This window comes from Ranitomeya variabilis, chromosome 1 (genome assembly GCF_051348905.1).
Source record: "Ranitomeya variabilis isolate aRanVar5 chromosome 1, aRanVar5.hap1, whole genome shotgun sequence".
Lineage (NCBI taxonomy): Eukaryota > Metazoa > Chordata > Amphibia > Anura > Dendrobatidae > Ranitomeya > Ranitomeya variabilis.
The window spans coordinates 780,659,287-780,685,675 of NC_135232.1; the positions used below are offsets into that span (position 1 = coordinate 780,659,287).

At 43.1% G+C, this 26,389-nt stretch overlaps 1 protein-coding gene across 16 annotated transcripts in view; it reads left to right on the forward strand.

Moving 5' to 3' along the window:
• The window catches only part of ADGRL3 (adhesion G protein-coupled receptor L3), a 1,249,649-nt gene extending 1,235,351 nt beyond the window's left edge, over nt 1-14,298 (forward strand). For 15 of the 16 annotated variants that reach the window (XR_013217764.1, XM_077272336.1, XM_077272380.1 and 12 more), the window contains one exon: nt 11,929-14,298. Coding sequence is in view for 13 of the 16 variants with exons in the window: in XM_077272336.1 (XP_077128451.1) it covers nt 11,929-12,716 (788 nt within the window). In the remaining 3 variants the exon portion in view is untranslated. The remainder of the gene's footprint in view (nt 1-11,928) is intronic. The other variant, XM_077272426.1, reaches the window with a different exon arrangement.
• The last annotated feature ends 12,091 nt before the right edge of the window (nt 14,299-26,389 follow it).

Sequence of the window (26,389 nt, forward strand, 5' to 3'; positions counted from 1 at the left end):
CTGTGTATCCATGGGCAAAACACCCTGACATGTCCATTTTTTATCAGCATCATAGGCCGCAAAACGTCCCGCAAATGGGCACACTAATGACACACGGATGACATTCGCCTGTGAAAAATAGGTATAAAATAAGCAATCTAGAAAAAAAAATTACATGGGCTCCAGTGTATTTTTTAGAACCAGCAGAGGTAAAGCCAACTGCTGGGGGCTGATGTGAATAATCTTGGAAAGGGGCCAATATCCCAAAAGGTTCCAAGCTATTAATAACAGCTCACAGTTCTCAGAGAGATCAGGCAACAATTATGAGAGCTGAATTCAGCACCCAGCACCTGGGAACAGCGAGAACTGTTCTACTTTTCCCAGGCGCCAGAATGTGACACACGGATGGCACACGGTTGCCACATGTATGCCACATGTATGCGGCACACAAATACATGGACACAGATAGCACAGGTATTGGTTTTTCCAGTACAGGAAATATCAGGACGTGTGAAAGAGCCCTTAGAGTGATCATATGAATTTAAAAAAAATAAAATACTGATGAAACACTAATCAGAAAAACTGATCTGTGAATTAGGCCTTATTTTATAAAATGAAAACCAGGTGTGGCTCCAAAACACAGAACAGTTCCTATTCTTTTCACTATATTTTTTTATGATATGTTTTTTGCTGACAACACTGATCAAAAAAAATTGATGTGTGAATCAGTGCTTATTCTTTGCCATGAAGATGAATTTAATCACAAAAAAAATTCAACTGAATTTAAGCTCTACTAACAAATGATTTGCTGACATCATTAAAATGATCATGATTGCAGACTACTGGGGTAAAGTTATTTTCTCAAATAAAGCCCCCTTAAAACCATTTGGAATTTGATTGCGCTGAAAAGAAAGTGCTATTAGGAGTAGTGATGAGTGAATATACTCGTTACTTGAGATTTCCCTAGCACGCTCGGGTGACCTCCGAATATTTTTTAGTGCTCGGAGATTTAGTTTTTCTTGCCGCAGCTGAATGATTTACATCTGTTAGCCAGCATAAGTACATGTGGGGGTTACCTGGTTGCTAGGGAATCCCCACATGTACTTATGCTTGCTAACAGATGTAAATCATTCAGCTGGGGCAATAAAAACTAAATCTCCGAGCACTAAAAAATACTCGGAGGTCACCAAATCACCAACACACAAGTACAGACCCACCAAAGTCTCAGATCAGCTATACTCTTATATATGGACCCCATCTTTTTCAAATTAACATCTTGCCACACTGATGTAATAGATGAAGAAAACCATTCCTCCTTAGGTACTCCTGAAGAACAATTCCTATTGAAGGGGCAGAATTGAGGTTGAAATCAGTATGCCCTGAAGAATGAGGACTTGCCAGTTGAGTCATGACAACAGTTATTCACAGATAATTCAGCTAGAGGTTAATTAGAAACCCAATCCTCCTGATTTTTGGACACAAAACACCTAAGATATGTCTCAGGATTCTGGTTCACACATTTAGTTTAGACATTAAACTGTGGATGAAAGGCAGATGAAAATGAAAAATGAATCCCCAAGCAAGCACAAAATGTTTTCAAAAATATGGAATTAAATTGCAACCCTCGGTCGGAAACAATATCAGAAGGAATCCCATGTAATTTCACAATTCATTTGCTAGAAATTTGTGACAAAGTCTTTAGGGAAAGCAGATAAAGCACAATAAAATGAGTTATCTTGCTGAATCTGTCCACAACCATGTCTATTATATAAAATCTACTGCCAAATGAGTCCAAGGTCTACAGAGAATTGACAAAGGTTGAAGAGCCCCCCAGATGGGGGAGTATGTGGGTGCTTAGAATGCGCACAAGTACTGCAGGCAGCTGTATACTTCCGAACATCCTGGTGCACCCCAGACCACCAAAAAGGATGAGTAAGAAGATCGGTTGTGGCTTTACTACCAGGATGTATAGCCAAGACCAAATCGTGATGTTCACTTAAAGGGCCACTGTCACCCCCCTCCAGCCGTTATAAACTAAAAGAGCCACCTTGTGCAGCAGTAATGCTGCAGTCTAACAAGGTGGCTCTTTTAGTTTTTGATTCAATTATTCCCTCAATAAAGCGTTTTAAAATTTGTACAAAATAACTTGTCCTTAGACCTGGAGGCGATCCGAAGCTTCCTCGGTGAATCTCCCAACGGCCGTCACTCTTCTCTTCTGGGGATGTGGTCGCCGCCCCCTGAGCGCTGTTTCTTCTTAAATCCGGCGCCTGCGCTGTGCGTGCCTGCCTGGGACAGGCGCAGTCTTCATTGTCCGTCATAGGTCAGATGCAGGGTGCCTGACTGCGCCTGTGCTGGCAGTGCGGCCACCCTGTTGCTGAATCCCCACCCCGCACTGTGTTATTCATTATGCACAGTGTGGGGCTGGGGTTCCTGGGCATGCGCACTGCGCTGTTCAGACACTCCCCCAGCTCAGACGCTCCCCCAGCTCCCCCGCCTTCCAGCGTTATTTGCGGCTGCTTCATTCCAAACGCTGGCAAGGAAACCTGTATATTACGGCAACGCTGGAAGGCGGGGGACCGGGGGAGCGTCTGAACAGCGCAGTGCGCATGCCCAGGAACCCCAGCCCCGCACTGTGCATAATGAATAACACAGTGCGGGGCGGGGATTCAGCAACAGGGTGGCCGCACTGCCGGCACAGGCGCAGTCAGGCACCCTGCATCTGACCTATGATGGACAATGAAGACTGCGCCTGCCCCAGGCAGGCACGCACAGCGCAGGCACCGGATTTAAGAAGAAACAGCGCTCAGGGGGCGGCGACCACATCCCCAGAAGAGAAGAGTGACGGTCGTTGGGAGATTCACCGAGGAAGGTTCGGACCGCCTCCAGGTCTAAGGACAGGTTATTTTGTACAAATTTTAAAACGCTTTATTGAGGGAATAACTGAATCAAAAACTAAAAGAGCCACCTTGTTAGACTGCAGCATTACTGCTGCACAAGGTGGCTCTTTTAGTTTATAACGGCTGGAGGGGGGTGACAGTGGCCCTTTAAAATTTTAAGCCAGAGGTTCTCATGTCCAAAAAGTTTACCTGAAGGACAGGCAGCAGGGGCGTCCCCCTGAGCCTCAACATCTCCCCTCTCCAGATCACAAGATCACAACATATAGTTGCAATTTCTATCCCTTTCTGTAATATAGTAAGAGGTTCACAATTACCTCATCCCCAGGAAAACAACTAGATAAGGCATCCGCCTTAATATTCTTATCCCATGACCTATATGTCACAAAAAAGTTGAATCTGGTGAAGAACAATGATCATTTTGCCTGTCTAGGTGTCAGACATTTTACAGATTCCAAATACAAAAGATTTTTATGATCGGTGATTACCAGGAAAAGATGAATTGTCATGTCCAAAAAGTGTCACCAATCCTTAAAAGTCAACTTTATTGCCAAGACTTCCCTATTACCAATGTCATGGTTTTTCTTGGCACACAACAGTTTCTTTGAAAAGTATGCACACAGACACCATTTACTTGGATATGAACCCTGCGACAATACAGCCCGAATCCCCACTTCTGATGCTTCTGTCTGTAAAATGAATGGCTGAGTGATGTCAGGCCAGGCTGTATAAGAATCGGTGCAGAAGCTAAATATTTCTTTAAAGTAGCAAATTCCTCACTGAAAGAACTGGGCCAAAATGTCATTTGCAAAGTTCTACAAGATGGTTGAAACATTAGTAAATCCAAATGGCATAGTGTCTCTCAGGTGTATTAAAAGCAGTCTTCCACTCACCCCCCTCCTTTATACGGATGAGATTAAGGAAATCTAGACAAGGGTGTAACCCCCCTTCTTTTTTTACAAAAGAAAAATCCTGCTGCAACAGGAGATGAGGAAGGTGGTCTGATATGACCCTTAACCAGACTTTCTGAGATATAGTCCTTCATGGCCTGCCTCTCCAGACCTGAAACATTATACAACCTGCTCTTAGTCAATTTGGCCCCAGCGATTAGATTAAAGGTGCAATCATAAAGATGATGAGGAGGGCATTTTTTACACCCCTGTTCTGAGAACACATCCTCAAATTTAGACTGGTATTCTGGCAAAGACCGGGTATCAACCCTGGCTAAACAGTTCCCCAAGCAGTGTCCTTGACAGTACTCACTCCACCTTAAGGTACCGTCACACTAGGCGATATCGCCAGCAATCCGTGACGTTGCAGCGACCTGGATGGCGATATCGCTGTATTTGACACGCAGCAGCGATCTGGATCCCGCTGTGAAATTGCTGGTCGCTGCTAGAAGGTCTGCACATTATTTGGTCGCTAGGTCGCCGTGTATCGCCGTGTTTGACAGCAAAAGCGACGATACCAGCGATATTTTACACTGGTAACCAGGGTAAACATCGGGTTACTAAGCGCAGGGCCGCGCTTAGTAACCCGATGTTTACCCTGGTTACCAGCGTAAAAGTTAAAAAAACAAACAGTACATACTCACCTGCGCGTCCCCCAGCCTCTGCTTCCTGACACTAAGGCGCCGGCCCTAAACTGAAAGTGAAAGCAACAGCGGTGACGTCACCGCTCTGCTGTTAGGGCCGGAGCTCAGTCAGCGTCAGGATGCAGAGGCTGGGGGACGCGCAGGTGAGCATGTACTGTTTGTTTTTTTAACTTTTACGCTGGTAACCAGGGTAAACATCGGGTTACTAAGCGCGGCCCTGCGCTTAGCAACCCGATGTTTACCCTGGTTACCCGGGGACCTCGGCATCGCTGGTCGCTGGAGAGCGGTCTGTGTGACAGCTCTCCAGCGACCACACAGCGACGCTGCAGCGATCGGCATTGCTGTCGCTATCGCTGCAGCGTCGCTTAGTGTGACGGTACCTTTACTACCTTCCAAGTCTGCCAGTCCACCACGGGATTGTGCAACATAAGCCAAAGTAATCCAAGAACCACAGGAGAGGGAATGTCGTCTAGCACATAACAATCAATTGATTCCAAGTACATGGTCCCTACCTGCAGATGTATCTCTCTAACGACCTGGCTAAAATACCCCTGGCTCAAGGGTGCAGAGTCTATAGCTATTATGGGTATAGGTCTAGACAAGTTATGTGGACTAAGATCCTAGCTCCGGACTAACCGGGCATTAATCAGATTATACTCATATACCCATTGCCCAAAAAGGCTGAAATAACTTACATTTGCTAAAATGGATCTCAGCCAGTAAAAAGAATTGTCACCTACCCACATAGGAAATATGTACACCCGGGTTGCTAACCTCCCCGCAACCTAGGCTCCTTAGGATGCCGGACGCTGTTTGCGATTATTTATGGATGCACAAATATTCACTAAATGACCTCTCACACCACAGAAAAAACACACTCGCTTTTTGTGGTAAACTGCAGGAGGACCAATAAAATGAGTCGCCTCCAATAACTGCATGGGTTCCTTGGTAGACTCAGCCCTAGCTTCCTCTAACCCCAGACCCCCCTGAAAATTGGGATGTCTCTTTATGTCTCTAGTGTAGATGGCGGTACTCACGGATAGAGAGAGACATGGCCACCTCCAGGGAAAACAGTGTCTAATACAGTGAAAAGGCATCCATTACTCTCACAGAAACCCCCTGAGAAAACTGACTAAGGAGCACAGGGTAATTCCACTTGCCATCTGTAAACCACCTACGGAACTCAGAGCAATATTCCTCCACTGGCCCGTCTTCCTGCTGACTCAGATGTAATTTAGACTCTGCCAGAGAGATGTGGTCGGGGTTGTCATAGATATGACCCAGAGCCTGAAATCCTCAATCGTCTGAAGCATCTGAGAGTCAGATAGGAGAGAAGATGCCCAGGCTTGGGGGTCACCCTGGAGGAGAAAGATTATGAATGATCCCTACCCATTGCTGCTTGGTACCTGAGGAGTGAGGACATAAGTTAAAATAGAGTTTTCAGGCCTCCCTGAAAACAACAAACTTATCCCAACCCATCTTGGGTTGCACCAGGGGTTGCCCAGGAGCTGCTGGCCCTAAACCTGGAGTGAATGGGCACTGCAAAGCAACTACAGGCAAGTCTGCCACCTCCAGACTGAGTTGTTGTAGCTGCCCTGCCAGAGCAGACACCAGATCCATAGTGGATCCAAAAATGTAAGGCCCGTATTAATTTCTTGGTACTGTTGCAGGATTTCCCGGGACAAGGGGCTTCTTCCCTGTCCCTCAAGCTAACAGGAAGCCATAGTCAATCCTTGAAATGATTAACCCTAGCAATGCCAGAACAAAGAAAGACTGTACTGTTTAGTAGGATGGTGAAGCAGTTCTAACCAGTGCAGGAGTTCAGGTTACCAGATGCCAGGATCCTCTGGTCCCTCTCTGTCACAGTATCCCCGTGGAAATATCAATCTGAAAAGCTATAATCAATCCTCAAAAGCAGGTGGACTAACAAAAATATAGATATTGTGATAAACTCAAAGTACTAAATAGGCAAGAATGGGTAGCCATCTGTCAGGATTTGGCCGATAAGTTGAAATTCAGCGTGCTAGGATGTATTGAACAATAAGTATTGTAAAAACTGTTTGTTTTAGGGGAAGATGATAGATTGGTATGGAGTCCATATTTTTTGCTCTTGACCAATGAAGTTATAGAAACATCCTACATCTCTAATCTTTTGGCTGGACATACAACAAGGCAAAGCACATATCAAAGAGTCTAGTGGAACTCAACCCAGCTTGGACCAATGAGGGCACATATCCATTTACTTATTAAGTGGATTTTCACAGGTAAGGAGATGCCATGAACAGTATCTGGACATAATCTGTTATTTAGGCACATTTCTGGGCACAGATAGGAAGATTAAAGGGCCACTGTCACCCCCTCCAGCCGTTATAAACTAAAAGAGCCACCTTGTGCAGCAGTAATGCTGCAGTCTAACAAGGTGGCTCTTTTAGTTTTTGATTCAGTTATTCCTTCAATAAAGCGTTTTAAAATTTGCCCTAAATACCTGTCCTTAGACCTGGAGGCGGTCCGAAGCCTCCAATGTGAATCTCCCAACGGCCGTCACTCTTCTCTTCTGGGGATGTGGTCGCCGCCCCTTCGCGCTGTTTCTTCTTAAATCCGGCGCCTGCGCTGTGCGTGCCTGCCTGGGGCAGGCGCAGTCTTCATTGTCCTTCATAGCTCAGATCCAGGGTGCCTGACTGCGCCTGTGCGGGCAGTGCGGCCACCCTGTTGCTGAATCCCCGCCCCGCACTGTGTTATTCATTATGCACAGTGCGGGGCTGGGGCTCCTGGGCATGCGCACTGCGCTGTTCAGATGCTCCCCCAGCTCCCCCGCCTTCCAGCATTGTTATTTGCGGCTGCTTCATTCCAAACGCTGGCAAGGAAACCTGTATATTCCGGCAACGCTGGAAGGCGGGGGAGCTGGGGGAGCGTCTGAACAGCGCATAATGAATAACACAGTGCGGGGCGGGGATTCAGCAACAGGGTGGCCGCACTGCCCGCACAGGCGCAGTCAGGCACCCTGGATCTGAGCTATGAAGGACAATGAAGACTGCGCCTGCCCCAGGCAGGCACGCACAGCGCAGGCGCCGGATTTAAGAAGAAACAGCATGAAGGGGGCGGCGACCACATCCCCAGAAGAGAAGAGTGTCGGCCGTTGGGAGATTCACAGAGGAGGCTTCGGACCGCCTCCAGGTCTCAGGACAGGTATTTAGGGCAAATTTTAAAACGCTTTATTGAGGGAATAACTGAATCAAAAACTAAAAGAGCCACCTTGTTAGACTGCAGCATTACTGCTGCACAAGGTGGCTCTTTTAGTTTATAACGGCTGGAGGGGGTGACAGTGGCCCTTTAACTATTTTCCTTTGGGGTACACATTTTGCTGGATTGGTTTTCAGGCATGCAGTGAGGGGATAACAAAATGGCTTGAGAAGATTTCTCCAAATCTGTACCTTACATGAAAAAGTTTGACATGGCATTCTTTACTGCTATTCCTGAAATAGTGGCATTAGTTTAGATTTCTGCCGGAGGTTCCGAAAGCAATAAAATGTTACAAATGACAGATGGTACCACTGTCAAGTATCATTACTAATTGAGAAATTGTGTGTCTTAAAGGCAAAGTATAAAGATCCATCACAACACTTTTGATGGGGCCAGACAAACAAAATTTACAGAGAATCTCTTCAATGCAACTCCAGAGTACCCTATCAAAGGTTTTCTCAGAATCTCGGTGAAAGTCAAATCAAGCATTTACGCTTTTCCATTCATTGTCACCCTGTCACAAATCCAACCTGACCTAATGAAATCATTAAGTGAACGACTTATAAATTGTGATTGGGTCACTAATAACTTAGTATATATCTTTAAATTGCAATTTAGAAGGAAGATGAGTCTGAAGTTTTCAGGTTTTATTAGAGGTTTCACTCACTTGACAAGAGAAATAATTATGGTCTCCAACCCAGTAGAGAAAAACGAGAACCCGAAGACCGCCAGTAGAAAGTGTTAGACTGTGTAGACAAAATAGACAAAAATGTTAACCTATTCTGTCCAGCTTTATTAGGTTTAGATGACTTCATAATAGGTGTTGTAACTGCTCCCAACACCCTAATAACCAAAAAACACTGAATTTTTTCTGACGAATGTTGATGGGTAAATGAACCATCATAGAGGATATGCAAAGGCATCAAGTTTTTCTGTAGGATTATGGATTTGTTTATGGGAATGACCATCAAGATACTTGAACTTAGACTTCATGTTAATTTGCCCGGAACTGATCCAGTGTTAGCAAACCTCTGGTATGTTCTTCAGTTTCATCATATTTAATGGAATCCCTATAGGATAATCTCCAATACTGTCTGTATTGGTCATCATGGGACTTTGTAATTTACATGTTCAATTTTGATAGGTTTGTGGTCTAGCAATGAAATTAACACTTAGTTGGAAATATCTGCATGGAGGAATAAGGCAAGTATCTAACAGAAAATAATTAATTCTGGAGCATGATAAATGCCTCACAAAATAGAATGAACAGTTCTCAGAAGCAGGATTTTATTTCCAAATAACATGCAAATTATGGTTTTGTAAGACACCTAAGTTCTAGTCTGTCTGTCATCGCTAAAGAGGAGCCAGCTATCCTTTGACACCTTGGGGCATATAATTCTCCACATATGAGTATTGCTGCCAAACACAATAGATGACTGACAGCTGTACAGCTGAACTATGATTTCACCAATCATTCAGCCAGCAGTCATTTCAGTTAGCTATCCCATAATTAGGAGGGCTTGTTCAGCAGCTTATGTCCAGGAAAACAAAAATGATAGTAGTCTGAACTCGGACATGCTGGATCCTTAACTTTCTTGACAATCAATTGTCCGTGGTCTACATACACATTAGACTGTTGGCAGAATCAGTCAATATTGTCAGGTATGGCTGACATTAGTTTAACATATATGGGGGGGCTTAATACTCTAGTCATTTATTTAGTTTTCTTTAAGTAATTTGCAAGCAATGATGTTTTGGGATTTGTTTGGGGCATAGGCAGTAACTAATTTGTGTACATGGCCATTTAAAGAGCTCACCAATAATAGACTGAGTACAGGGACTGAGCGTAAGTCTATAGCACTTTGAATCTAGATTGCATGCACTCATTATTTCAAAGCTCATTACCATAAAATATTTGATATGTGGATTATCTACTTCAATGAAATGTGTCTTCTTCCTGCCATATCACATTACGTTTTGGGGATTTTCCTTCAGTTCAGAGTGAATGAAAAGCATATAAAAGAGGAACATAATTAATCCTTTTACCCCCGAGGATATTTTGCATATTAATGACCGGGCCAATTTTTACAATTCTGACCACTGTCATTTTATGAGGTAATAACTCTGGAACACTTCAACGGATCCCAGTGATTCTGAGAATGGTTTTTCGGCACATATTATACTTCATATTTCTTTGGTATGACTTTTGTTTATTTGTGAAAAAATGGAAATTTGGCAAAAATTTTGCAATTTTCCAACTTTGAATTTTCATGCCCTTAAATCACAGAGATATGTGACACAAAATAGTTAATAAATAACATTTTTCACATGTATACTTTACATCAGCACAATTTTGGAACCAAATTTTTTTTTTGTTAGGAAGTTGTAAGGGTTAAAAAAGGTGATTTTTAAATTTTTCCAGCAAAATTTACAAAACCATTTTTTTAGGGACCAAATCACATTTGAAGCCACTGTGAAGGATCTATATGATAGCAGATACCCAAAAGTTACACCATTCTAAAAACTGCACCCCTCAAGGTGCTCTAAACTACATTCAAAAAGCCTATCAACTCTTTAGGTGCTTCCAAATAATTTTTACATTAACATTTAACTTTTTTCAAAAAAATTTCACTACACACTGGCGACCCAGGACACATTCCCACTTCGCTGTCATGATGCACATGATCCCTTATTCTGCAGCAATCCGTTCTCACAAAGGTCCGGATTAGGACCAAAACGTTATAATTAGTGATGAGAGAATGTGCTGAGATAAGGAGTTATCCGAGCATGCTCATGTGCTAACCGAGTAACTTCGGCGTGCTCAAATAATATGTTCGAGTTCCCGCGCCTGCATGTCTCACGGCTGTTCAACAGCCACAACACATGCAGGGATTGCCTACCAAGTAAGCAAGCCGGCAACAGCACCCCAACTGATCAGATATTGATGGCCTATTCTGATGATGGGCCTTCAATAAAAAAAAGTAGCGGCCGGCCTCTTTCAGGAGAGGCTGATTTAGGAAGCACAATCTGCAATTTGTTTTTAAGTTCTGCAGCACTATTCATTTTTCCTACACATACACTGAAGTTGATCTGGTACCACCCTAAAGGAGCATTTACACTGCATAGTTACTGGGAATCGGCCTTATTTTTCCAGCACTAATTTCCCGATAATTGGGCAGTGTAAACTGGATTCCAATCACCTGGCAAATGTGTAAAATGCTTCTTCATATGGTGAAATGCTTTTTTAAGCTCTTTTAAAAATCATTGTGAACTACAGCAAATCACCCTGTGTAAACAGTACTTGTGTTGCCAATAACAATGATTGTCTGTGCAAGCAGAATGATCTATTAATGATCATTGTGTGGACATTGGATGCAGTCAGCCTTCTAAATGACCCCAAACATGTAGTCAATCAGCGGTGGTTTAACACCGCAAGTCGTGCTGTGTAAATACATTTTTGCTTTTTTTTTTGTTTTTGTTTTTTTTACTGTAGCTTTTGTATTCTTTGTTCATGCTGAATACTAAGAAGACACTGACATTAACTAGATAAGTAAAGGATAAATGTTCCTTTTTATTTTGCCCCATTGTTGCAGATATATATGATGAGAGGAATTATTGATAGAATAAATGCAATTTATAATATAAGCATGGTTAATTTCAGTAGTCTAAATCAAGTTGCCAGCCAAAATAAATAATAAAGTTTCTTCATAATTCAATTCTAAGTTTATTCAGTAATGTAGACCTGCGCACAACAGCAGCCTTACCTTTGGTCTATATAATGATTATAATCACTGTAATCGGCAAGTCTTCTATTCTAATGTATTTCCTGGGATTAGTGATCAGCGAATGTGCTGGGATAAGGTGTTATCAGGGAAGGTTCATGTGCTAACCCAGTGACTTCACCATGCTCGAAAAATATGTTCTAGTCCTTGTGGCTGCATGACTCCCGGCAGTTCGACAGCCATAACACATGCCGTTTGTCGTACCGCCAGGAGACATGCAGCTGCATGGACTTGAACATATTTTTCGAACACACGGAAGACACTCGGTTAGTACCGTAGCCTGCACTCATAACACCTTATCCTAGCACGTTCGCTCATCACTACCTGGGAATATATGCATGGTCGGCAAGCATGACCCAAAATTGTGCTTAAACTATTGTAAATAATTTTTACCACATTTTAACAATAAGTGTTTTTCTTTTTTTTCAATATTTTCCAGAGGGAATCCTGAACAATGCCAGAGATACAAGTGTCATGGATACTCTACCACTGAATGGTAACCATATGAACAGCTATAACATTGCAACACGAGAATATCTTAGGGACTGTGTAAAAATAATCGACCGTGGCTTTAACCACAAAGAATCTGCCTTAGAAAAAAAGATTTTGAAGGAGCTCACTTCTAACTATATACCGTCCTATCTGAATAACCATGAACGCTCATGTGAACAAAGTAGGAACTTAGTAAACAAGTTGATAAATAACATTAACAATTTAAAAGAGGATGAAGCAGTTCTCGATGACGCTACATGCTTAACTAATGACGAAATTCTTGGTTTAGAACTGATAAATGAGGAATCTAATGCTCCATTGCTGCCCTCCCGTGCCCTCGCTATCGATAGTTATCAGCCTCTTCACTTTACTAGGGGAAAAATTCCACCTGAAAACAGTGAAAGTGTTTTCCCTTTGTTAACAAATGAGCACATTGAAGCAATGCATTCGCCTACCAGAGATTTTCTCTACACAAGCATGCCAACTCTAACTGGCACCGCTCTCACGGGAAGTGTTACAACGAGTACTCAAGCGGATTCATCACCAGTCAAAACTAAGGATGCGGAAGAATCATACTATAAAAGCATGCCAAACTTGGGTACCCAACATAAAATACATCAACTTCATACATACTATCCGCTAGGACGGGGAAGCAGTGATGGATTCATATTTCCACTGAGCAAAGATGGAACACCTTTTGCTGAAAAACCAGCTCACCTCGTCACAAGTCTATAGGATGTGAAAGAGAAAAGTAGTAATCTTAACAAACTCTTTTATGATTTACTATAAGAAATAATATTGTGTGTGCTCCTAAATCTTTATGCTGTAAGACATTTTTTAAAATGACATTTTTAGTCCTGTGTATGGGATACAAATGTAATGCTCTGTTTTCTTTTTTTTTTCTTTTTTTTTAAGTAATTGTCCCAAAAAGAATTAATTATGTTAATAAAAAAATAAGAAAGAATGAAAGAAAGAGAGAGACAATGAATGGCAATATTTGTAGCTCTTATGTATTATACTGTTACCTGAATAATTGGATATTGTTTCTTAATAACACACAATAATTTTGATTGGTGGCTTGACATTTATAGAAAAAAATGTATTTTTCACATTCGTTAGTCACAATTTGGTACTGAAATTGTCATACAGGAATATAATATATTTAGATCAACAGTTTGGGACAGATTATACCAGATTTCTAGGCGAAATACAATGAGAGATCTGGCATTTATTCAAGACACCATTCAAAATATGCCATTTGATTAGAAAGAGTTGGTTGGACTTCAAAATTCCATGGAAGTTTGACTCATTTACTAATAACCTACACCACTTTAGTGATTAGAAAAGTGTCTGAAAAGTCTAGAACTAAATCAGGAATTGTATTTAACCAATGCTTGCTGCTCAGGAGAGAAATAGTAGTGGTAGACCTACCTACCATAGAGGCAGTCCTAACACCCTTTGAGAGAGGGTATCTATTCCAGGTCACTTTCAGCCCATTTGAACTAATGGTGATAATCTGCATATGGAAGTGGTCATTACAACTGATACAAGGATAGCAAAAAAGGAAATGAAAAATGTGATTAAACTAAAAAAAAAGATAAGGTCACCAGTACTTGTCCTCCAACTAAGGAGTGTTGTGGTCAAATTGGCCATTTTGGGTGTGTCTGATGTAGGAAAACTAGAATGTGAGCCCGACTGGGGACAGGGACTGTTGAATGATGATAATGTCAGTACGGCGCTAAGCAAGAGAAATAATCTGAAAGGGGCTGATTTTTTTTAATCTTTGTCCCCTTTCCTCTTGTACACCAGCGACCAGTATTGGTAAATCTCCATCATTATGTTATCAAATTCTTCATTCCATTTAACAATGCAAACTATCAATATCTATTTTCTTGTACCGTTATGAAAATGATTATACCACATCCACATACCAATCTAAGACATAACTGAAATATTGCTGCAAACTTTTAGGCTTACCATAATTTTTTTTTATTATTATTTATTTTATTTTTTTATTGTTACAGGTGACAAAATGTTGCTATGTCAAAATAAGAAAATGGATTCAAAATGAACAAAAACACAATCCTCAAAATATTAACCAATTTTAAAATCACATGCTAATTTGATATATTTGTTATGTGCTGTATTAACAAACTATACAAACAAATTAAATGAAAAGAAAACTAATGGCATAAATATAAAGATTTAATGTGATGTGCATTTACTATCATCGCACCTCTAATGTATGCTTTTTTCCTGAAAGTTGTGTCCCTGTTAATGTAGTGAAAAAAATATAAATTTTTTTGTTCTTATTGTCTCACAACTTTGTCTCAGTCAAAAATTGTCAGTTATGTTAATATGTTTTGTTCATAAAAACAAGTAGGTTGATTTTGAAGTACTTACATTAACAAAATATTGTTTTCTAACTTCCAATATTTGTTGTTTTTTTTTAATTATTATTTTTTGTATTTTTGTTTTCATGTTATATATATATTTTTTTACTGGAAGTTTATGAATATAATGAACATAGCCATAAACTTCCAATAATCTGGCATGATTGTAACAGGCTAAATGGCAATTTGGTTTTGTATAATCCAGAAAATAAAAAGGGTTTGTTCAAGTTAATATTAAAAGTGCCAAACATTCCATATCTGTTCACAAGGTTCATCCTATATATAACGTACACATCTTTTTTTTTATTGTATCGTAAACTCTCCTTACTTTATCAATTGTGAAGAAGAAAGAGGCAGCACTCTCCGATCGTCCGAGACAGGTAATTTTATTCACATGAGGTAAAACATCTTCACGGCCGGGGGTGCTTTACAACGAGAGCGGCAAGCCTGATGACGGCCGTTTCGTGCCTAGTGGGTGCTTCTACGGGTCAGTAAGTGAGTGCCAGAAACGCCGGGGGAAGTAGAAGGTCGGAGCCGATAACCCCTCCTTCTACCTCCTCCCTTTGCAAACTAGACACACCCCACTGCGTGACAAAATACTAAAAACACATTAAAAACATGAATCACACCAAAATTCATTGATGACAGTGCTATTAAACTTTCAAAAATCACAATCTGTTACTAACAATAGTTATAATGGTGAACTTCAATTGACTGCAACAAGTCCTAGCTTATTGTCTTTGCTTATCCTAGTGCTAAATTTAATCCACATAGATGAATAAATCCGTTGCGGCTATAGTATTACGTGTCTTATAAAAAGATGGACATATCGACCCTATCATTAAAACCTAAAGGGCCCATAGCATTCGTTTGCATGATCCATCGCGCTTCTCTTCTTAAAGGGAACCTGTCACCACGTTTTTGGAAGATGGGATAAAAATAGCGTTAAATAGGGGCAGAGGTGGGCGTTACATTAGTGTGTGTGTTATGCGTTTATTACCCACCTAAGTTGCCGAAATAACTTTGCAAAGTCTCCGTTTTCGCCTGTCAATCAGGCTGGTCAGGTCACATGGGCGTGGTGTCTTCACCCAGATTTGGCGTAGTTTTCCGTTGGTGGCGTAGTGGTGTGCGCATGCCCAAAGTCCGGAATCCTCTTCCAGGGGATTTAAAATAGCGCGGTGTTCGTTATTGCATTGGTGATCGGTGGGCGCGGCCATCTTCCTTTGGCCGCGCGTGCGCAGAAGCGGCGCTCTGCTGGCCGCGGCTTCAGGAAAATGGCCGCGGGATGCCGCGCGTGCGCAGATGGATATCGCGGCGGCCATTTTCCTGAAGCCGCGGCCAGCAGAGCGCCGCTTCTGCGCACGCGCGGCCAAAGGAAGATGGCCGCGCCCACCGATCACCAATGCAATAACGAACACCGCGCTATTTTAAATCCCCTGGAAGAGGATTCCGGACTTTGGGCATGCGCACACCACTACGCCACCAACGGAAAACTACGCCAAATCTGGGTGAAGACACCACGCCCATGTGACCTGACCAGCCTGATTGACAGGCGAAAACGGAGACTTTGCAAAGTTATTTCGGCAACTTAGGTGGGTAATAAACGCATAACACACACACTAATGTAACGCCCACCTCTGCCCCTATTTAACGCTATTTTTATCCCATCTTCCAAAAACGTGGTGACAGGTTCCCTTTAACAACATGTTATGCAAATCTCCTAGGTAAGACCACTTTGTCTATTCCTGCAAATGTCAATACGTTGGAGTCCCCTCCATGTATTTCGCGAATATGTTCGATCAATCTTGGTACTCCTTTACCTGTAATGATTGATCTACAATGCTCGCGGAATCGCATATACAGACAACGGATTATTTTACCGATATAAAAACGTCCACATGGGCAATACACCACGTATACTACGTATTTAGTTTTGCAGGATATAAACGCATTCACTGTATACTTAACCGGGCCTATAGTGAGGGTTTGACCTGTTAGACCTGTTAGGTGGCTCTTGCAGTGTGAACAATGTCCACAGCGATGATTCCCCTTAGGTGCACCAGAATCCAACCAATTAACTTTATCACTGGATATCCGATTATGCACCAAAATATCCCTTAAATTTGTACTGCGTTTGTTTGATATTAATGGACCCCTGTTTGCTGTTTCTATGAGATCTCCATCTTTTTCGAGAATGTGCCAGTTTTTCCTGATGGCAGACCGAATATGCGTATCTATAGGGCTATATTGGAAACAAAATGTAAAACGTTTCCCTGTAGACATATTCTCTTTTAAGATACCGCTACTAATGTTGATTTTTTTCTCTGGCTTCTTGTAATAACTTTTTTGGATAACCCCTTCTTTCAAACCTTTTGCATAATTCGGTGGATTGCAGCTCAGCTCCCTCTGACGTGCTATTCGCCCTACGTACCCTTAAGAGCTGGCTGTATGGTAGTGACCGTTTGGTATGAGATGGATGATAGCTCTTGTAACGGAGTACTGAGTTGGTTGCAACAGGTTTCCGGTATAAAGTTGTGCCTAAAACTCCATTTTTAGCAGAAAATTGAGCTGCGCACCACCAAATTCCGATGTGAATGACATGTTCATTGTGTTACAGTTTAAATAGGCTACAAACTGGACAAAAGTCTCCTCTGGTCCATCCCACACAAAGAACATGTCATCCACGTATCTGCAATAAAACTTTATGTGCTTCAAGTATGCATTATGGCTAGCATAGACATATTTTTCCTCAAAGAGGCCCAAGAACAAATTTGCAAATGTACATGCTGCCGGAGTCCCCATGGCAGTCCCAGTTATCTGCCTATACCACAAATCCATAAATGTGAATGCATTGTGTGTTAAAATAAACTGTAAAGCATCACATACAAAATCAACAAAAGACTGAGTGCGATCAGTGGTTTTGAGTATGTACCTAATTGCTTCCACACCTTCTTTTTGGGGTATTCTGGTGTACGAATTAACTACGTCCACTGAAGCTAATGCAAAACCCAATTGCCACTGAAATTGTTTAATATTATTTAAAAATGCATCAGTATCCTTTGTGTATGATGGAATGCTGGTAAGTATGGGGCATAATAACCAATCTATGTACCGGGATAATGGTTCCGTAAGTGAACCAATCCCGGATACGATGGGATGCCCGGGTGGATCCACTACTGATTTGTGTATCTTCGGGACATGATACCAGTGTGGTTTCATGGGGAACTCCGGCAGCAGTTTCTCGGCCTTCTTTTGTGTGATTACCTCTACTTCCACTGATTGTTTAAGGAAGGATTGCAATGCTCCCTTGAATTTATGTGTGGGATCTTGCAGTAACCTGACATATGTGCTTGCATCTGCCAATTGTCTTTTTGCCTCCCTTATATACATTGTTTTCGGAATCAACACAATTTTTCCGCCTTTATCGGCTTGTCTTACTACAGTGTCTGACCAACTGGTAATTTCTTTTAAAGCTTTCTGTTCAGGGTCTGACAAATTTGATGGTGCTCCTTTATATACCAAAGCCTCAACATCTTTAATAACTAGGGTTTCAAAAAGGTCAATCACGTTTCCTGGTGACACTGGTGGCATATATTTGGAAGGTACCCCTCCCACAAATGGTCCCCCCAAAATTAAAGAATCACTATGGGAAAATGTCCTTTCATCAGTTATACTTAACAATAGAGCTGCATCCTCCCTATTATCTGCCAAGGATTGCAATCCTGCTCCTGCCAGGAAACCGAGTGGCCCAACTCTGACCGGTTTCTCTCCCTCTTTATGTACGGGAGCAATTTTACTGGACACAAAAGCTTTATGAAGATGCATCTTACGAGTTGCTTTAAAGAGATCGATTCTGAAGTCCGTCAAATTGAAGTCATCCGGGATACAATACAAGAGTCCTTTACTCAACAGAGAAAGATGTTCAGAACCTAGCTGGTGATCAGTTAGGTTTAGCACGTATTGATCTGTCTCTATGTCTGTCGTCTCTGTCTCCAAGACACTTTCTTTCTCTTGCGGCGAAGATCGTAACCGCCTCCTCCTTCCTCCTCGCCGTATTCTCCTTCTAAAGGGGATCCTGGTCTTATATTATCCTTCTCAGATGTCACATCCGCTGATCCTGTAGAAACAGCCGCTCCTTCACTAAGGCTCGAATCAGACTCGGTCGTGAGGTAGTCCCTTCTTTGATACTGCTTACGTTTTTTATTTTTATTTTTAGTAACCGAACGGTACGTTCTCTCCGGGCCTTTATTCTCCCCTCGTTGTTGTTTGTTGCAGGTGAATATGCGTCCCATTTCAAAGTCATTTTTATCCCAAATAAACTTATCTCTCTTGCGCATTTTTATATCCGCTTGTATCGGAATCATTTTGGTATCTAATTTTTTGTTTAATTGCGTCCACTGGCTTTCTGTCAGTCTGCTCTTAAGTTCATCTTGGGTTTTTTTCAACTCATTATTCACAATTGAACAAGTCTACAAGTATATTCGGCACAGCACCCAGGATCCGAAGATCTGACTTCCACTGCAGGTGAGCAGTTTCCACTAAATCATACAGGCGGTAGTGCGATCTATCTGTTTCTCAACACATTATATCTCCTTACTTTATGTTTATGCTTGTAGGATGTAGCACCAATTTTAACACTGATTATGTAGTCAGTCAGCTTTAAATCAAGTTGTCTTCTGTTAGATAATTGATCCCCAATATATTGTCAAGCCCTAAACCACCTCTAGGTCTCAGTCCTGGGGTTGTCACGGTGGCTAGACCCGGTCCGTGGCCCTGTCTGTCAGTGGGGAACGTCCGGTGCAATAAGTGGTGTTGTAACGGTGCAGTTGTGGGGTGCAGGTCGCGGTAAATAACGAGGACACCAGGTTGCAGTCTCTTTACCTCTTTACTGGAGATCTCTGAGTCCTCAGTCCAGAATACGGTTCACCAGGCTGCGCAAGTCCGGCCGGTCCAATGGCACTTCCAGAGTTCTCTTCACAGGTGGAAATCGGTGCCTTCCTTCTTAGCGCTATGTGTTGTAGTCCTCCCCTGCTGTGCTTACGGAAAGTACCCCACAACTGTTGTGTCTGTTTCTTAAGTTCCCTCACAACTCGATTAAATGATGTTCTTCTAATCGTCCGTCCCTCCCTGATGTTACGGTTAGAACGGCACCCGTTTGTCGGGTAGGCCTGGAGTTCTTCCGGGACCCTAGAGACGCCCCTCTCCCGCAATTGCCTCCCAAGACTTCATAGGTGATATGTGTTAGACAGCCCGCCTTAAACTGACTGTCCTGCCGCTGTTTAGAGTATTGCTTGAAGCTGAATGTTATAATACTCCCTCGGCGTTCCGGCCACCGGTAGTGCGCCTCAGTAGGGTGTTGCTTCGGTCTTACAGCACGACCCCTACTGGAATTCTCCTATTGCTTGATCTCGTTTCTCACTCAGCACAATCTATCTCGCTTCTAATCCTTTCTTAGGGCACCGCCGCTATTCTGAGCAGGCACGGTCCCGTTACGTTCTTTCCAATGCCAAGCCTCTGCCAGGATCCCACCCCTGGCAGAGACCCTACTGTCTCTTCCTCCACAACACCCTCTGCCACAAGGTGTTGCTTCGTTCAATCCAGTCAGCTTTCTCTGATCTAACTTCCTGCCTGACCCCCAGTTTACCCACTATGGTGGGGAGTGGCCTAATGAATAGAACCCTTAGCTCCCCCCGGAGGCCCGGCTGTGAAATGTATTGGTGTCTGTGATACCTGATCAGATGAACTCCTTCAGTGCCATCGGACGCACCATAGCTCCCCATAGTGGCGGAGCCACAGTACTGCAACGACCAGGACTCTGGGGCGCTGCACTCCCCCCTGGTTAAACACAGTACTCCGGGACTGGGAAGAAAACAACAATACAGGTTAGCAAAAAGACATACAATTTTTGTTGAGTGCAAAACAATAAGTATACTTGAACAGGCTTCCCTTTATGGGAGGTGAGGACACTTTAACGTTACAAACATAACACAGGCCAACAAAAAACAACTTTTTTTATGTTTCTTTGATGAAAATAGGCAAATATTACTAATTTTGGGTCGAGAAACTCAAATATACCCACAGAATTGTTTAATTAGCTCTCGTTTTTTAGATACACGCCATGGAAGTATGTGCTGTAGGTAGCGAGAAGAATTCATTACAAGAGTATAAATTGCACAGTACAGTACACATATTTAGTATCGCCGCGTCCGTAACGACCCAACCTATAAAACTGTCCCACTAGTTAACCCCTTCAGTAAACACCGTAAGAAAAAAAAAAAAAAAACGAGGCAAAAAACAACGCTTTATTACCATACCGCCGAACAAAAAGTGGAATAACACGCGATCAAAAAGATGGATATAAATAACCATGGTACCGCTGAAAACGTCATCTTGTCCCGCAAAAAACAAGCCGCCATACAGCATCATCAGCAAAAAAATAAAAAAGTTATAGTCCTCAGAATAAAGCGATGCCAAAATAATTATTTTTTCTATAAAATAGTTTTTATCGTATAAAAGCGCCAAAACATTAAAAAATGATATAAATGAGGTATCGCTGTAATCGTACTGACCCGACGAATAAAACTGCTTTATCAATTTTACCAAACGCAGAACGGTATAAAGAAATTCATGAATAGCTGGTTTTTGGTTATTCTGCCTCACAAAAAACGGAATAAAAAGTGATAAAAAATGGTCACGTGTCCGAAAATGTTACCAATAAAAACGTCAACTCGTCCCGCAAAAAACAAGACCTCACATGACTCTGTGGACCAAAATGTGGAAAAATTATAGGTCTCAAAATGCCACGTATATAAGTGCCACGTATTTAAGTGCCACGTATAAGTGCCACGTATTTAAGTGCCACGTATAAGCAAAGTAATGATGGTAAGCAGTCTTCACAAGTGGAGTAATTGGTCTTCTTTGGTTGGCAAATGTCACATAACCACACACGTAACAAAAATTGTTAACAATATTTGCACATTTACGAGGCATTTTCAAAGTGTAAATTCTCTCCACAAAATTACTGCAACAAGAGAAAGAGACTTCAATTAGTACAAACTATGCAGACACAATTTATAAAATGGCTGACATTGGTTCAACAGGTCTGTAATCAGGTTTACCAATACACATTTGTTGAAAATTCAAAATTTCCCTATTTTCCTGCATAATAATCTTAAATGACCTGTATCTCAGCAACAAGAGCTAATAATGATTTTTAAGTAACATATTCGTTTTTAGGATGCTAAAATTATTACAAACCAGCTATTTTCATTTCAGAAACATTTTCACTGTTGGCCAGTGTAATTAAATATCATAGCAACAGGCTACAATTAACTCTCATTACCCAACCGGGTATTCTACCAAGTGCAATTTAATGAACAATAATTTAACATTGCCTTCAAGGAACATACACTCTTAGCTCGCTAAAGGCCTTCCCATAATCACATTACAGGGCAAGTTAACTTTTCATTCTCCTACTTTGAACCTGCAGGACCGCCTGTCCCTATGGCACCAGACCTACTGCCTCTCCTTTCTTTTACAGGACCGCCCCGTTCAGCCAGGGCCTACTGCCTTTCTCTACTATACATGGTATAGACATAACATTCCTTTCAATTAGAGAACATGGAGCCGGCTCTACTTGGCTCCTATTAGGACTCACTCACTAACCCCTACGGGTTCACTTTCTGTCCTTAGTAACACATTATTAACTTTCTATGGGGACTCAGGGTTTACCTTCTATCCTCACCTTCATTATTACTTTCTTACTTTCACTTAAGCAGAACTCTAAATCTACCCCTACGGGCTTTCTGCATCTTTCTTTTTCAAAGAACATTATCTAGGTTTCACATTTTAAACAAATTGAACACACATAACTTTCCTATATGCAAAACAGTTACATTTCTTCCAGAGCATCATCATCAGTATTTCTTTACACTTAACTAGTTAAAACACATACAACTTTTCTCATTCCAACATTACCATGGCATTACTGTTCTTAAAACAGTATCTCTCGTAAGTACGCTGTTGGACATCCCCTTTAAAAGAGGATCAAGTCTTTCTGAGGTAGCTCGTCTTCTCAGCCTACCAGTCTTTGTTCAGCAAAGGTTCCAGAACGGTATCTTCGCAAAGAGTCTTTAAATAAAACCCGTAGGAAGCGCCTTTAATAAGGTGCAAACTATTTACAAGGGAAAAGTTTGTATCATGCACGGTCCATGATTACTGCAGTTTGTAAAACTTGTGCAAACTTGTAGAAAAACAAACAATAAGGATCCCGGGTCAACTAAGGGATCCATAAAGAGTTAACCCTGGACGGGTTTAGTAACAAACAATGAGGAACAGTAACTATTTACATCTTCAGGTTTCCGAGGTTTATTCTTCCAAGTCTGGGGCGGTCTCCCCCCCGGTGGAGGCAGCTCCTGAGCTGGTAGTTGGTCTCTCAGGCGCCCTCAGATCAGCCGGTGCCTGAATTTGAAGGCTAATCCTGCTTGCAAGTTCTGGAGCCGCTACGAGGCGTACGGTGGTGATAGGAATAAGATCTGGCAAATCGGGATCATTCATGATCGGAGCAACAGGGGGCGCTCTTTCAGGCCCACACCGTCGAACGTTCCGGGCACACCATCCTTGTGCACTCCGATGGCGGGTGTAGGTCACCTGATCTCCCCTCTGTAACGGATCACCATTTCGGCTGCAGCAGGGGGTCTTCACGTTATAGCTAGTAACAAAAACATCAGTTGGTAGCCCCGGTTCTTGTATGGAACCCCATCCCCTCTTCGGGTGGTAGGCCAGCACGGTTCCCCGCTTTACCACGTCTTTCCTACCGGGACCAGACTTCTTACGTTGTGTGTCAGGCGATTCGGTCTCGTCTCGATCTTTCCAGTGTTGAATCAAACATTGCTTATACTGTTCCCAGGTAAGTACCGCAAGGGTGAGGCCCTCTTCCCGGGTCCCATCCGGCCCGGTCCAGGGGGTGTCCCACCGAAGGATCACCCCGTCTAGGCCCACATCTAGGGGTTCTCCCATCTTGGTTGGTAGTGGGGGCACTAGCTTCCCCATCACGTTAGAGGTGAGGATCACCCGCTCCACCAAGAAGGAACGATCATTGCTAGGGTGAGGAGCGGTCACAGGAGCGGGATCGATCGGAGGAACCGGATCGGTCGGGGGAGCAGAATCGACCGGGGGAGTAGGGGCGCTTTCCATACCTGCGCCTGATGTGATTCCACCGGTGTCGATCCGTTCCGCCGACAAGGACACTGGAGTCAGCTGCTGCTCGGACCGCGGCTCCTCCAATGCGGTCCTCGGACGCGGCTCCGCTCGCTGTGGTTCCTCCTCCGCTGACTCCGAGGCCAGGATTGGGTGACTCGGCTCCGCTATCTGTTCCAAAGGCTTCGGATCTGCCGGCTGTAGAGGACACGGGTCCACCTCTAGTGAACGAGGGTAAGCCGGGACTGCTCTTTCCCCGTTCCGGCACTCGCTGTTCTTCATCATGATCTGTTGATCGGTGGCAATGCATGCATCTAACTCCGCCATTTCTCCGAGGTCGGGCTTCTCCATCACCCGCTTCCCGCCGTTGCAAATCAGGGGGTTGTCCTCTGCTTTGGGGCAGGTCATCTCCTTGCAGCCAGAAGCGCAGGGGGCGGTATCCATTTCTCGCGCCATTCTGGTAGTCTCCTCCCATAGCACGCCCTCCTTCTTCTCCGAAGTAGCAATGGCGGCGGCTTTTGGCGGGAACTTCTCTTGGTCAATGGTAGCACACAGTCTTTGCAATAAAGTACAGTTCAAGCACAACAAATCACAGTCTCTAGGCACACATGACCTGATTCTTCAGGCTTAAGTAGATCCTGTTCGTGACGCCAAGATTTGGAGCGCCCCCACACCGCCGCAGGGCCGAGGGGTACCCGGAGCCGGGCCTCTAGGTCTCAGTCCTGAGGTTGTCACGGTGGCTAGACCCGGTCCGTGGCCCTGTCTGTCAGTGGGGAACGTCCGGTGCAATAAGTGGTGTTGTAACGGTGCAGTTGTGGGGTGCAGGTCGCGGTAAATAACGAGGACACCAGGTTGCAGTCTCTTTACCTCTTTACTGGAGATCTCTGAGTCCTCAGTCCAGAATACGGTTCACCAGGCTGCGCAAGTCCGGCCGGTCCAATGGCACTTCCAGAGTTCTCTTCACAGGTGGAAATCGGTGCCTTCCTTCTTAGCGCTATGTGTTGTAGTCCTCCCCTGCTGTGCTTACGGAAAAAACCCCACAACTGTTGTGTCTGTTTCTTAAGTTCCCTCACAACTCGATTAAATGATGTTCTTCTAATCGTCCGTCCCTCCCTGATGTTACGGTTAGAACGGCACCCGTTTGTCGGGTAGGCCTGGAGTTCTTCCGGGACCCTAGAGACGCCCCTCTCCCGCAATTGCCTCCCAAGACTTCATAGGTGATATGTGTTAGACAGCCCGCCTTAAACTGACTGTCCTGCCGCTGTTTAGAGTATTGCTTGAAGCTGAATGTTATAATACTCCCTCGGCGTTCCGGCCACCGGTAGTGCGCCTCAGTAGGGTGTTGCTTCGGTCTTACAGCACGACCCCTACTGGAATTCTCCTATTGCTTGATCTCGTTTCTCACTCAGCACAATCTATCTCGCTTCTAATCCTTTCTTAGGGCACCGCCGCTATTCTGAGCAGGCACGGTCCCGTTACGTTCTTTCCAATGCCAAGCCTCTGCCAGGATCCCACCCCTGGCAGAGACCCTACTGTCTCTTCCTCCACAACACCCTCTGCCACAAGGTGTTGCTTCGTTCAATCCAGTCAGCTTTCTCTGATCTAACTTCCTGCCTGACCCCCAGTTTACCCACTATGGTGGGGAGTGGCCTAATGAATAGAACCCTTAGCTCCCCCCGGAGGCCCGGCTGTGAAATGTATTGGTGTCTGTGATACCTGATCAGATGAACTCCTTCAGTGCCATCGGACGCACCATAGCTCCCCATAGTGGCGGAGCCACAGTACTGCAACGACCAGGACTCTGGGGCGCTGCACATCCAGTCTGACCCATTAGTAATATGAATTGAAAGGGAACTTATCAGGTCCACTGACACTTTTAAAACGGCTCTCAAGGCCTTTTAGACCTTTATTAATGTATTAAATTTTAAACCAACTATTGTAAAAGTTTGTTAACAAAGTGTAGAAACAAATTAAACATTATACTTTTGTCCAAAATGTATGCTAAACCCAAACATGAAAAAATAAAACTAATATTAGGCATTAGAATGTGGTTGCCGCAAGCAGCAACTGTAACACCACTGGCAGCAACTGTCCCGGCAGTAGTAGAATCAAACGCAATCAAAGCAGGAAGATATTACCTCTGACAGCGAAACCATCAGCTGGAGTTGCTTTATGCTCATTCCACCTCTTTTGCCACAACAACAGTTAGGGTTCTCTCACAATTGCGTATAAATTGGACAAGTGCAATCGGATAAAAAATCAGATTGCCCTAGGACAAATGTTTTTCACTGAGCCAGCCCAGATCTGCTATTTTTTTGTGAGCTGTATTTGGCATGAGGAAAAAAATCACAGCAATACCACTCAGAAATCTGATGGGTGCAAAAAAAAAATTGAATGTCATACGGACCATCAGTATAGCGTCTGATTTTTACAGGTAGGGCTCATACTCCTCAGCGATGAGTGCAATCAGATAAAAAATCGGATTGCACTCTGACCAATGTTATAGGACTAGAAAGAATGGAGTGCTGACTACATGAGTATAAACAAATACATTTTATTCATCAAAATCAATCATAAACATATATATATTGTACATCAAGAAGGAAACAACCTGTCACCAGGGGAACAGTCCAAGTAATTGGGCTGTCACAGAACAGAGGAATTGTTTAAGCACATATGTGTATGAGTTTACTGTTATGAGACAAGCATATAAAAATCCCTACCATTATATCAAACAAATACACCACCTAATGAAAAGAGTGTATCACCACAAAGGAAAAGTTATAAGTATATCTCAGGACCACTCGGACCAACACC